Source organism: Theobroma cacao, chromosome 2 (genome assembly GCF_053813885.1).
Source record: "Theobroma cacao isolate CCN51 chromosome 2, ASM5381388v1, whole genome shotgun sequence".
NCBI classification, from domain to species: Eukaryota; Viridiplantae; Streptophyta; class Magnoliopsida; order Malvales; family Malvaceae; genus Theobroma; species Theobroma cacao.
The window spans coordinates 15,769,628-15,782,946 of record NC_142640.1 but is presented as its reverse complement, the minus strand read 5'-3'; the positions used below and the strand labels follow the sequence as shown (position 1 = coordinate 15,782,946).

Sequence of the window (13,319 nt, the reverse complement as noted above, 5' to 3'; positions counted from 1 at the left end):
GAACTACGCTTATTCACTTAAGTATGTGATAGTTCGTGTAGTGCTTGAGTGGACGCTTCCATGCAAGCCAGGCAATAACTTGTTTATATATGAGCAAACATCAACAATACCCACAAATTAGATTAAAGGTAACACACATCGAAATCATAGGGCATACTTAATGTTATATACGCAAACATTAAAGCCATATAAAGAAAAATGTTTTATTAATATGAAAATGAGTACAATGGCACCTAGAGATGCCATTATCAGGTCATAGAGGTAGCCTTAGATGATTCACTATAAACATACTTTTACCAATGAGACATCCCAACAATTTGTTGACTGTTCACCTCCTATAAAGAGTTTATGAGGATTTACAAGTATTTCACCAACAACCATTACAATGTGTGAGATGGGAACATTCTCTTCCTAAAGGGTTTTCCCCTAAAAACTTAACAAGTATTTATAGAATTGTCACCAAATATCATTACAATATTTGAAACTCCATTATAGATACAAAAAACTTAATCTCCTATGTAATTCTACATTGTCATCGCCTTATACAAGGTTGGTTCATGACACACATCATCTTTGATTATGCTAAATTGTATATTAAGTATCCTTGGATCACATGTAGAAAAATGACATCAATTGTGATTAATCATATTCAAATATGATAAATTTTATCCCACAGGATTTTTTTATTATATTTGTGTGATTAATTAGGATGAAATAACAAATTAGTTTTCTTAATTTACCCACAGGAATTAAGAAAAGGAATATTATTTGATAGTTTCATCATGAAGTTTGTATATGAATCTTTTAAATAAAACTTGGCCCACAAGCAATTTTTATTTGTTATTTGGTTCATATTTTTAAGCAATATTTACATGTTTTACATTGGTAAAATATAACATACGTTTAATTGCCTTAATTTCTATGACATAAGCATGTATGTTTGGTTTTTTTTTATACAGTTATACAACTTGTGAATTTTTCTGATATCAAATGTGATATTCTCGATTTAAATGGTGATAACTATAAAATATGGAAGGAGAGGATTCTTCTCCAATTAGGGTGGATGGATATTGATTACGTTATTTGGAAGGATGAACCACCTACACCTACTAATACTAGCACTCAGGATGAAATCGCTCTTTATAAACGATGAGAGTGATCCAATCGTCTTAGTATGATGTTCATAAAGATAAAAATTTTTATTGGTACATATGGTTCAATAGGAAAGCGTGTAATGTGAAGGAACTGCTAAAGGCTATTAATGAACAATTTGAGTCTTCAAATAAGGCCCTAACTAACACCATATGACAAAGTTATCATTAATGGAGCTCACTAGTGTTAGAGGTGTGCATGAGCACATCATGCAAATGAGGGACATTGAGGCTCAACTGAAGTCTCTTGAGGTTGAGATGTCTAAATCTTTCCTTGTGCACTTCATTCTAAATTCTCTTCCATATTAATATGGAGCTTTCAAAATCTTTTATAACACACACAAGGAAAAATGGTCAATTAATGAACTTTTGACCACGTGTGTTTAAGAGGAAAGTAGGCTGATTGTGGAATCGGGCAAAAGTGCACATATGGCAACACAAGGAAAGAATAAATGGCAAGGAGAACAAAAGGGAAAGGGTAAAATACCCATCTAAACTAATGTTAAGAAGGAATCCAAATGTTTCTTCTATAAAAAGAAAAGGCACATGAAGAAAGATTACGTTAAATTTAAGGCTTGACTTGAGAAAAAAGGTAATGTAATCTCACTTGTTTGTTATGAATCTAATATGGTTGATGTTTGTCAAAACACTTGTGGATTGATTCTAGTTCTACAATCCATATTTCAAATACCTTGCAAGGCTTCCGATACTAAAGGAATCTAGTGGGTAGTGAGCAATGCATTTATTCAGGAAACAAGATACGCTCACATGTGGAAGCAATTGGAACATGCAGATTGATTTTAGATTCTGGTTTTGTTTTGAATTTGGTAATAACATTTTATATTCCAAGTTTCTTTAGAAATTTTATTTCAGTTTCAAGACTTGTACCATTTGGTTTTTCCTTTAACTTTTCAGATACTTCCTTTAATTTATTTATAAATTTTTTGAATTAATTTGCAAGACAATGCCTTTTATAATGCAGTGCATGTTTATAATAATGCTAGTATTAAACGATATGTTATGAATGAAAATTCTTCTATTTTGAAACACTAAAGATTGTGACATATATCCATAAAGAGGATTAAAAGATTGGTGAATGATGGAGTACTCAGTATTCTGAATTTTATTGATTTTGATGTTTGTGTGGACTGCATAAAGGGAAAGCTAACTAACAAGACAAAGAAAGGTGCCAAGAGGAGTTTGGACATATTGGAGATCATACATATAGATATTTGTAGTTTAGATATGGACTTGTATGGTCAGAAATACTTTATTTCTTTTATAAATGACTATTCGCGATATATGTATCTTTACTTGCTTCATATTAAGAATGAAGTATTAGATGCCTTTAAGGTATTTAAAGCTGAAGGAGTGTGACAATGCGGGAAGCAAATTAAGATCGTGAGATCAGATTGAGGTGGAAAATATTATGATAGATATATTAAGGATGGACAAGCACTTGGTCCATTTGTGAAGTTTCTTGAGGAGTATGGGATAGTGGCCCAATACACCATGCTTGGATCTTTATACTAGAATGGTGTAGCAGAAAAAAGAAACTGAATATTGATGGACATGGTGCGGAGTATGCTTAACAACTCCAAGCTTCTTAAATTCTTGTAGACTGAAGCTCTTAAAACGACAATGTATATATTGAATTGAGTTCTAACCAAGGTTGTTCCTAAAACACCATTTGCATTATGGAAAGGTTGGAAACCAAGTTTGTGACATATACACATTTGGGGATGCCTATATGAAGTAAGAGTTTATAATCCACAAGAAAAGAAATTGGACCCTAGGACCATAAGTGGCTATTTCATTGGATATGTTGAAAGGTCCAAAAGGTACAGATTTTATTGTCCATCTCATAGCACTAGGATTGTAGAATCAAGAAATGCAAAGTTTCTTGAAAATGACTTGATCAGTGGGAGTGATCAATCTCAAAACTTAATTTTTGATAAGAATCATTGTGATATTCAAACTCCTAGTTCAAGTGACAGATTCATTGTCATTCATAACACCCCTCAAATTCAAATGGGTGTTGTACAACCAATTGTTGTAGTTCCACAAGTTGCTAATGACGATCTAGTAGATCCTGTTGTTCAACAATTGCCAGAGATTATTGAACAACCAATTGTGCAACATGCTCCTCAAGAGGATGTTAATACAACATTAAGAACATCAACTAGGATAAAGAAATCAATAATCTTTAGTGATTACATTGTGTATCTACAAGAAGCTGACTATAATGTTGGAGCCAAAAATGATCTTAAAACATTTTCACAAGCCATGAGTTGCAAAGAATTTGAATTGTGATACAATGTCATGAAAAATGAGATGAATTCTGTGGCATCTAACAGAGTCCAAAATCTTGTTGAGTTGCCTAATGGTGCAAAGGCCATTGGATGTAAAAAGGTTTTTAAAACAAAAAAAGATTCATTAGACAACATTAAGAGATGTAAAGCAAGACTCGTTGCTAAGGGTTTCACTTAAAAGAAAAGAATCAATTAAACAAAGACCTTTTCTTTTGTATCTATGAAAGATTCTCTTCGTGCCATTATGGCATTAGTTGCCCATTTTGATTGGGAACTACATCAAATAGAAGTGAAAACAGCATTCCTCAATGGGGACTTAGAGGAGGAGGTTTATATGAACAACTAGAAGGATTCTCCTCCAATAATGGTGAGCATTTGGTGTGCAAGCTCAAGAAATTCGTATATGGATTAAAACAAGCGTCCCGTCAATGATATTTGAAATTTCATGATGTCATCTCTTCATTTGGTTTTATAAAGAACATCACGAATCAATGCATATATCAGAAGGTTAATGGGACTAAAATTTGTTTCCTTATTCTATATGTGGATGATATTCTACTTGCAACCAATGATAAAGGGTTGTTACATGAGGTGAAACAATTTCTCTCTAAGAATTTTGATATGAATCTTATGTCATTAGAATTAAGATCCATAGGGACAAATCTCAAAGCATTTTGGGTCTATCTCAAGAAACCTATATTAATAAGAATTTAAAGAGGTTTCAAATGAACGATTATTCATCGAGTGTAGCACCCATTGTGAAGGGTGACAGGTTCAATTTGAACCAATGCCCGAAAAATGAGCTTGAAAGGGAATAAATGCAAAACATTTCGTATGCTTCTACTGTTGGAAGCCTAATGTATGCTCAAGTTTATACAAGACCTGACATTGCATTTGCTATTGGAATATTAGGTAGATATCAAAGTAACCTAGGTATGGACTATTAAAGAGCTGCAAAGAAGGTGATGAGGTACCTTAAAGGGACCAAAGATTACATGCTTATGTATAAGTGAATTGACACCCTGGAGGTAATTGGTTACTTGGATTCGAATTTCGTTAGGTGTGTTGATTCACAAAAATCAACATTTGGATATGTTTTTATGTTTGTTGGCGAAACCGTGTCTTGGAAGCGTGCAAAGCAGACTTTAACTACTACTTCTACCATGAAGGCTGAGTTGGTTTCTTGTTTTGAGGTTACCACACATAGTGTATGGTTGAAGAGTTTCATATATGGGTTTAGAATTGTGGATTCCATTTCTAAGCCATTGAGGATGTATTATGACAATTCAGTTTTGGTTTTCTTAGCTAAAAATAACAAAAGTGGTAGTCGAAGTAAACACATTGAGATCAAGTATTTAGCCATAAGCGAATGTGTTAGGGAACACAAAGTGGTCATTGAGCACGTTAGCACTGAATTGATGATTATTGATCCTTTAACAAAGGGCATGCCACCAATGAAATTTAAGGATCATGTAGCACGAATGGACTTGGTTCTATCTTTTGATTTTTGTTGTATGGATTTTTATTAATTGTATTGAAACTCTTATTCGTTTGTGTGTTTTCTCATCATTTTGTACACATTTATTTTGAGAATAACAATCATTATTGCACCTAGAATAAACATATGGTTTATTCATTAAGTTATGATGGGCTGACATTAAGGAAATAGAATGCATAGTGATGCAAAGAAGACAATGCTCATTTTTAAAGGACTTATTGCCATGATTCATGTATTTTGTTTCTTTTCTTAAGAAGAAGGATTCGTGGACTTTTGGGTATTATTAAGTAAAATATATGGACTAAGTGGGAGAATGTTAGTTACCCACGTTAAGTTATGGTTCGCATATCACCCATTCTCCATTAACCTTCTATTAACTACTTTGACACATGTACACTTTCTTTGTTTCGATTATGTCTTTGATGGGAAGATGATATATATATATATATATATATATAAAAGAAAACAGAGTATGGGTCCCTAAGCTCAACATTTTTCAAAAAAACATTCCATTTAAGTGAGATTGCTAGAATTTAGAAGTGTCTTTTTACAAAGAGCTCATTCCCATGACATTAGTGGCTGGAGGTCAGTATCTAATTCCGCATTTTGATTTTTCTATATGCTAATTTTATTAACATGCATATATATAGGCATCAATGTTGTCTATTGACAAAAGATAAAACCCTCAATATCTTTGGTTGGTTTAACAAAAACCCAACATTTTGCAAATTTGCATTAAGAAACAACCCAAAAGCTGGAAAAGTTACTACAAGCCAAATCAAACGTAAATGCACTTTTGTTCAAGTCAAAACCAAAAAAGAATACAAAAAGTTTATGTCTAAATTTCTTCGATGGGTGGATTTTAAAGAAAAGAAGAAGAAGAAAAAAAAAGGCCATAGAGCCTTCTGTTGACATATCAAGTCATCCAAAAACCAAAAAAGATGATGGCTATAAAATCTTTCTTCCCATTAGTTATCAAAAATAAAAAGCAAAACAACAAAATAACTTTCGATGATCTCGCATTTTCAACACTCAAAAGATGAAACAACTAAAATCTTTTGATTTTAGAAAAAAACTACTTTCGACTCCATATTAATGGGCTCTTCAAAATATGTTACTTCAATAGTAAGTTTCAACAATTATAAAGGAGTACATGTTCTCGAATTTTATTCAAAAATTTTAGACTTTAGAATTAGAATTTCTTTTTCCCCATGTAAACTTTTTTTTTATGGTCTCAAAAATAACTTCAAATTATCAAATTTCTTCATATATATATATACATATAGGATTATAATATTGTTAAAGCCCGTAAGTACGTAAATAACCAATTGAAGCACTAGAAACTAGCATGAAATCTGTGTTCTGCTTCCTTTTCGTTTGGTTTAGTGCCCTTGCTGATAATTCTTACAGCGAAGGTACAAAAATTGAGAGAGTACACAGTTTCTAAGCCACATCATGCTAAAGCTCACTCATATGAATAAGCTAAACCTATTCGTTGTACGTGGGCTGCTCTTGCTACACGCGATGTTTAATTCACTTCTTGATGAGCCTACCCCAGCCCAGCCTGATGTTCTACCTTTCCACTAAATTATTATTGTTTTATTAGGCCAATAATTCTGTGAGGATACTAAATAAAAAAGTGACGCAACGATATCGCAATGCACCCCGCCAAAATGGAATAGGACGTTTCTTGCACGCGATTACCAAGAGTCGCGTCTTATAAACGACGACCGCTGTATCCTCCCCACTTCAACGGCGTATTATTAAACTTCCTTCCTCCTGCGTCTTCCTCGCTCTCTCCATCACACTGCTATTCATTTTATTCTTCAGAAAAACGAACAAATGGATTCTTTTTCTTCTTCGTTCAACTCCTTCTTGAATCACTTCCGCGCTTCTGCCAATTCGTTCCTTTCACAATTCGAGCCTCTGGCTCTGCTTCTCGCCCCTCTCCTCACTCTCCTCGTCGCGCGTTTTCTTCAGTCGTTTCTTTCCGTTATTCACGAGAAAGGACTCAAAGCTACGTTCCTGGGTTTTTTCATGAGCTCCATCAAGTAATTTATCACATTTATTTATTAGATTAATTATAGTTTCAGAGGAGTTATTCAGTTTGATTAACTAATTCCGTTGTTTTCCATTCTGTCAAAAAAAAAAAAAGGTTGATTCCTGGTGTTAAGAGTTATGTTGATGCCGAGAAGCAGAAGGTTAGATTTATTTAATTTTTTAAAAAATTTAAGTTAAACCTATTGACTTTTTTTGGCATTTATACATGTAGTTATAGATTCTCCTTATTGTGGATTCAATAATGGTGAGTTTTGATTCGTTGCAAACATTAGAAAATTGTTTTTTCTTTTTTTGTTTGGGCAATAAATGAAAGAATATAGTACTAATTGAATTAGGAGTACCTGGAAGCATTTAATAAGCGTCTGCTGAGTTGCAGTTATTGCATTTGTTATTATATTGTTATGTTGGTGCCTTTGTGGGCCTTTGAACAGGAGAATTCGATGGATCAGTTTTGACTGATCTGATTTGTTGATTGATTAAACACATATATGAATGGCTACTATACAGTTAGTTGGATTTATTCAGTTGCGTTTATTTGACATCATAGACTATCATTTTAGCCTTTCTCAGTGTCAATTGATTGTATGACGTTTTCTGGTATTACAGTTACAGTAGCAGGTGCTGTTTAGAATTTTCTCTCTGCTTGAGATAAAGTATTTTTACCTACTTTTCTTGCATTTACTAAGGAAATTATAAATAGATAAGATGCTTGAGTTTGGCTTGTGAAACTATAGTGCAGCAACTGTATGCTTGTTTGGTGTTTTTCAAGACTGGAAACTTACTGTGTCATTGTTTAAACTAAGCATCAGTACTGATTTCATAAAAATGTAAAGAGGCAAAGAGAGATTTGAAATGTTGGAACATTAATGTAGAATGACTGAAGCCTGATTGACCCCAGCAAGGGCATTGTTTTGTTTATTATTAAGTGATTTCAGTGGAAGCTAAGTGTTTTGTAAGCTCATTTGACCATTATGTTTTCCTCCGTATGGATGAAACATCGCAGAAGTGCATAATTATCCAGTCTAACCCAAAGTAAAGAAGGCTTATCATTGTTGTTATACACTTGTAGACACTCTCATGTTCACATTCTGGGGCTAGAATATTAATATTTTCTCTACTTGCAACTTGTTTTTAAAAAAATTTTGTTATGGATTTTACATTTCAGTGAATCAGATCTTAAATTCTGTCTGTCTCAAAAATTACCATGAATGTAATTTATCATACGTATTGGTCTGCCGAACAATGCAGGTTGTGGATAAGTTACATTCTGGCAGCAAATCCATTAGAGAAAACTGGAGGACCGACTTGCCAACCACAGGTTTAGGAGTAGGTGTTATAGATGAAATGAAAGATGAAAAGAGCAAGGATGTTGATTGGCAAGGAAAATGCTCTGGTACAGTGTATGTTTATAATTTTAGCTTCAGAACAATGTGTATATGTTCTTCTACATCAAATATATTTATCAGGATTTGTTTTGTGAATTGTGCTTGAGCTTGATAAATTCTTGGTTTACTGTGGTCCAGCTACATTGGTGGAAGTGAATCTGAAGGGCATTTTTCTTTGATCAATGAGGCATGTTCAATGTTAGTAAGATAGCACAAATTTATCATTGTTTATTATTCCTAAGAAGATCATCTCTAATCTGTTATAATTTGCAATGTTTTAAACTCACTTGATTTAAATATTACTGGTGAGAGAATTTTAGATGAATCAGAAGTTGCATTGAATCACTTGACACTATCTTATTTTTCCAAGAAAGTTTGCTCATAGACTTCTTCGTGCCTCTGTTGAAATTGATATTCTTTCTATTATAGTAACTTCAAGGAGATCAGGTCTGCCCCACTCTTCTTTCAGTTACCCATCCTTAAGATGCTGTTGACTATTTTCAGGTTTGCACATACCAATCCATTACATTTGGATGTGTTCAAGAGTGTGGCACGATTTGAGGCTGAAGTGGTTGCTATGACGGCTGCTCTACTTGGCAGTAAAGAGAAGGCTTCTGGAGGACAAGTTTGTGGAAACATGACATCAGGAGGAACTGAGAGCATACTGTTAGCAGTAAAAACATCTCGAGATTATATGAAGATGAAGAAGGGAATTACAAAGCCAGAAATGTATGTGTTTCTTCATATTTACTTCAATAACTTCATTAATTTATTATTGACCCTATTGTTATTAACTTGAATTATCCTATTTTCCAAGCATAGGATTATAGCTGAATCTGCACATTCAGCGTATGACAAGGCAGCACAATACTTTAACATCAAGCTGCGTCGTGTTCCTGTTGATAAGGAATTTCAAGCAGATGTGAAAGCAATCAGGCAACATATTAACAGAAATACAATCTTGGTACACATGCCTTTCCTATTTCCTGCATTCTTGTACTTGCGATCTTTGTTACCAAGTCAGCCTGACCAAAATCTCATGATAATGCAGATTGTTGGATCTGCACCTGGGTTTCCTCATGGCATCATTGACCCTATTGAGGTATGCCACTACTCACTACTTGTTTCATCTGGGAGGAAAAGCTTGTAAATGTAATTCGTTCATGTTACCTTTTACTTCGGTTTGTACTAAGAAAGTATGGCATCTTTCTTATAGGAGCTTGGTAAATTGGCTTATAGCTATGGAGTTTGTTTCCATGTTGACCTCTGTCTTGGTGGCTTTGTATTGCCTTTTGCTCATAAACTTGGGTATGTGCAGCTGAACTCTTGGTAATATTAGATTATATGCTTTATTTTCATTTCAGCATGGACTAAAATATTAGAATTGCAGTTGTTATTGTTGTGTTTGGTTCTTGTTCTTTAAAGGCATGCAGTTCTGTATTGTTGATTTGGTACCTTTTTCTCTCATTAAGTGACTGTTGATTCAGGTCATTTGAAAAAAAATTATTCAAATTGATGCCAGTCTGCTTTTAGTAGTTTTAATCTTCAACGAATAACAGGTTATGCACTCTATTCTGAAGAAGTTGTGAGTTTTCTTTCTGTAAGGGATTTGTTTATATTCTTTCTTACACAGTTATTGAATGCATTATGGTGTTCTTACTGACAGAAAAATGTCATCACATTGATTGACACCATTTTTTCCCTTTGAATGAAGAATTTATCAACTTGAGTATTTCATGCTGTTGAGTTGATGGTATGATCTGTGTAACTAGATACCAGGTGCCATTTCATTGGGGAACCTGAAAGTGTTATATGTGATTGGGGCTGCCTCTTTTTTCCTCTTTTCGGTGTGACATCATCAATTTGCCTTTTGTCAATTTTTTCTTAATTAGCATATGCCTTGCATGGATTACAGGTAGTGATTTCATCAATTGCTATAAGATTCTGTTTGGAGATATTTTTTTCTCACCATCAGATACATGATTGCTTCTTTGAAAATGTTATTGTTTTGTATTTGAACTGGAGCAAAAAGTATTTTGGGGAGTATAAGCTCTTAAAATCATTGTTTCTGTTCCATATCCATGTCTCAGGAGTGTCAGCTAAACTGAATTGATTATTACTTTTTCCCCTATCTTGTTAGGTACCCAATTCCATCTTTTGATTTCACTGTTATGGGAGTAACCTCAATTTCTGTGGATGTGCATAAATATGGGCTGGCTCCTAAAGGAACAAGTGTAGTTCTGTATAGAGATCATGATATTAGAAAGGTAAATATCAGTTATCCTTGAACAACATTGATTATAAGTAGTTGCAGAAGTAAAATCTAAAATTGGAGATTTCAAGGCGTATGTCTCCACTGACAACTGTAAATATTGTGTACAAGTTATATAATGCATATTGTCTCTTTCTGTTAGCTTTGGTTTTACCTTTTGGCTGTGCATATTGCATTCTCAAAAACTAAATGTGTAATGCCAAGATTAATTTTCTGACTCTGATAACATTGCATAAGTTGTAGATTTAATTTAAAATATTTGTCTAATATATTTTTTTAACACTTCTGATCAAGTTCTTTATGATATGCTTTTCTTGTCATGGCATCTTGGTTGGTGGCTACTAAATATTATGCTGGATTTCTTGGCCTACTATTCTCCAACAGCATCAATTTGTTGCTGGTAAGTAGAATCTCTGTTATAAAGGAAAAAGAAAAAAGAGAAGTAAACTTGAGGTGGAAAAGAAGGTGGACGGGAAATGCTTAGGGTTGTTTCAAACATTTAAATTTAGGCGCCAGATTGTTTCTAGGGGTCTTGAATGATTTTACACTATTTATAGTATTTCTGATCAACTGGGGCCATTTTGATCATTTGGTAAAATGAGACTGTTTTGAGACTGAAAGGCATTAGTTTAGTATCACTGGGAGGATAACTTTTAAAGGGAGTAGATACTGCATAGAAATGATTCTCTGGATGGTGAATTTATTTTTAAGTTTCATCTAAGAAATGTCTCATCAGTTCTCTGCCTTATGATTGTGCTTAATTATGTTTTCGTTTTATTGGTTGTACAGTTACTGAGTGGTCGGGAGGGCTTTATGTGTCTCCAACCATAGCAGGAAGCAGGCCTGGAGGATTGATTGCAGGAGCTTGGGCTGCAATGATGTCTCTGGGACAAGAAGGTAGCAAAATGCCTTTTTAGTCTGCAATGCTTGAAGCTACGAAATAGTCACCTACGTTATTGTTAGATTTATTCAAGTGCTCTGTTTCTGGGCTGATTATTGTTCCTTAACAACCCATAGGTTATTTGGAGAATACAAGAAATATCATGGAAGCATCAAAGATGATACAGAATGGGTTCGAATTCATTTCACATTTTCTACTGAATTCTCTAATTTTGAGATGAGGAGAATAACGGCCTCTTTAAATACAGGATAAAAGAGATTCCCGAGTTGTTTATAATTGGAAGGCCAGACATGACAATTGTGGCATTTGGTTCTGCTGTTCTGGACATATTTGAGGTAAATGATATCATGTCTTGCAAAGGGTGGCATTTGAATGCATTGCAGAGACCCAACAGGTGAGCCTTTCTGCCCAATTGTTTCTTTAATTTCTCATTGGATTGTTTGCCCTTCAACAGCGATTGGAGTAGTTAGTCATTTGAAATGAATTATACAAAATGGTTGGCCTTTGATTTGATTGATTAGATGTTTCTTTGATCGTGAATTTTAGCCTCCATCATAAATACTTTTTTTTTTTTTTTGGGTGGTTATAGTGTATCATTCTTCATTCAAGTTGTATTAAAGTTAGAATCTATTTTATACTTTAACCTTGGTAAAGTTTTGTATTCTTGGACTGATTCTTTTCTTCCATGTGGTTGAATCAGCATTCATATCTGCATCACTCTTCAACATGTGCCAGTTGTTGATTTCTTCATCCAGGACCTGAGTGAAGCTGTACAAACCGTAAGCTTTTGTCACTTGAAAATACCAAGTTATATTTGCCATTCATTCACTGCCCAATAGTGTGCTGGACCATGGTTTCGTTTATAACTTATAATACTTCATCAGCTACATAAGCATGTTTGCTGGTCTTGCGGACAACTTTTGGTTCTATTGGCGCTTGATACGATGCTGAGTACTTGTTTAATTAGCTGGTTTGTTCAACTATGTTTGTTTCAGGTGAAAGAAAATCCCGGGCCTATAAGCGGAGGTTTAGCGCCCATATACGGGGCAGCAGGAAGGATGCCGGATAGAGGCATGGTCGAAGAATTGTTGGTAAATTACATGGACGGTACATGCTAGTACATGCTATTGCCATCGCCCTTCATCAGCTCTGATTGTTTTGCTTCTTCACATGCTATTAGTTTGTATAAGAATTGTGGTTAATTTATGATGGAAATAAATGCTCATTTGAGTGATGTTCCTTATGGTTCTATATATCTCATTCACTGAATTGATTCCCTTTTCAATAATTACTTTTATTAAAGATATTCAAGAGCATTTGCCGAACCTCATGAAACCTTTTTCTTTGAATTATTAGATCAGTACCCGAGCATATTGTGGGGACAAAATTTGTCATATAAATTAATCATTTTTTAATATTTCAGTAACATTTCCGTTTTTATATATTTTAGGTAATTTTTTCTTTTTTAAACGCAAATCAATTAAATTTTTATAGTTATAAGGTACACTTATCTATTCATATAATAATGAAAAAAAAGTATAATGTTCAAAAAATGTTTTAAATTATTTAAATTTTTTATTACGTTTAATCAAGTTCATGTATTTTTATTTTGAGTTAAATAAGTTTTTATGATTAATAGTTGATTAATTGTTTTTAGTAAAAATTGTCACTTTCTATTTTATATCTACACGTCTTACTCATGTGGAGAGTGAAAAATATCACATGGTAATGTTTTTGTT

At 33.7% G+C, this 13,319-nt stretch overlaps 1 protein-coding gene and 1 pseudogene across 1 annotated transcript; both read left to right on the top strand.

Moving 5' to 3' along the window:
- Nucleotides 1-239: 239 nt before the first annotated feature.
- On the top strand, nt 240-1,460 carry LOC148764101 (uncharacterized; annotated as a pseudogene).
- A 5,199-nt stretch (nt 1,461-6,659) lies between these two features.
- On the top strand, nt 6,660-12,868 carry DPL1 (dihydrosphingosine phosphate lyase). Its single transcript, XM_007043860.3, has 15 exons — nt 6,660-7,012; nt 7,117-7,162; nt 8,271-8,422; nt 8,546-8,605; nt 8,912-9,136; nt 9,230-9,371; nt 9,459-9,509; nt 9,624-9,715; nt 10,548-10,674; nt 11,064-11,079; nt 11,469-11,576; nt 11,697-11,751; nt 11,828-11,974; nt 12,281-12,359; nt 12,576-12,868. Exons 1-15 carry the CDS (start codon nt 6,804-6,806, stop codon nt 12,696-12,698), a joined length of 1,632 nt encoding a protein of 543 aa, XP_007043922.2. The 5' UTR covers nt 6,660-6,803; the 3' UTR covers nt 12,699-12,868.
- Nucleotides 12,869-13,319: the final 451 nt, after the last annotated feature.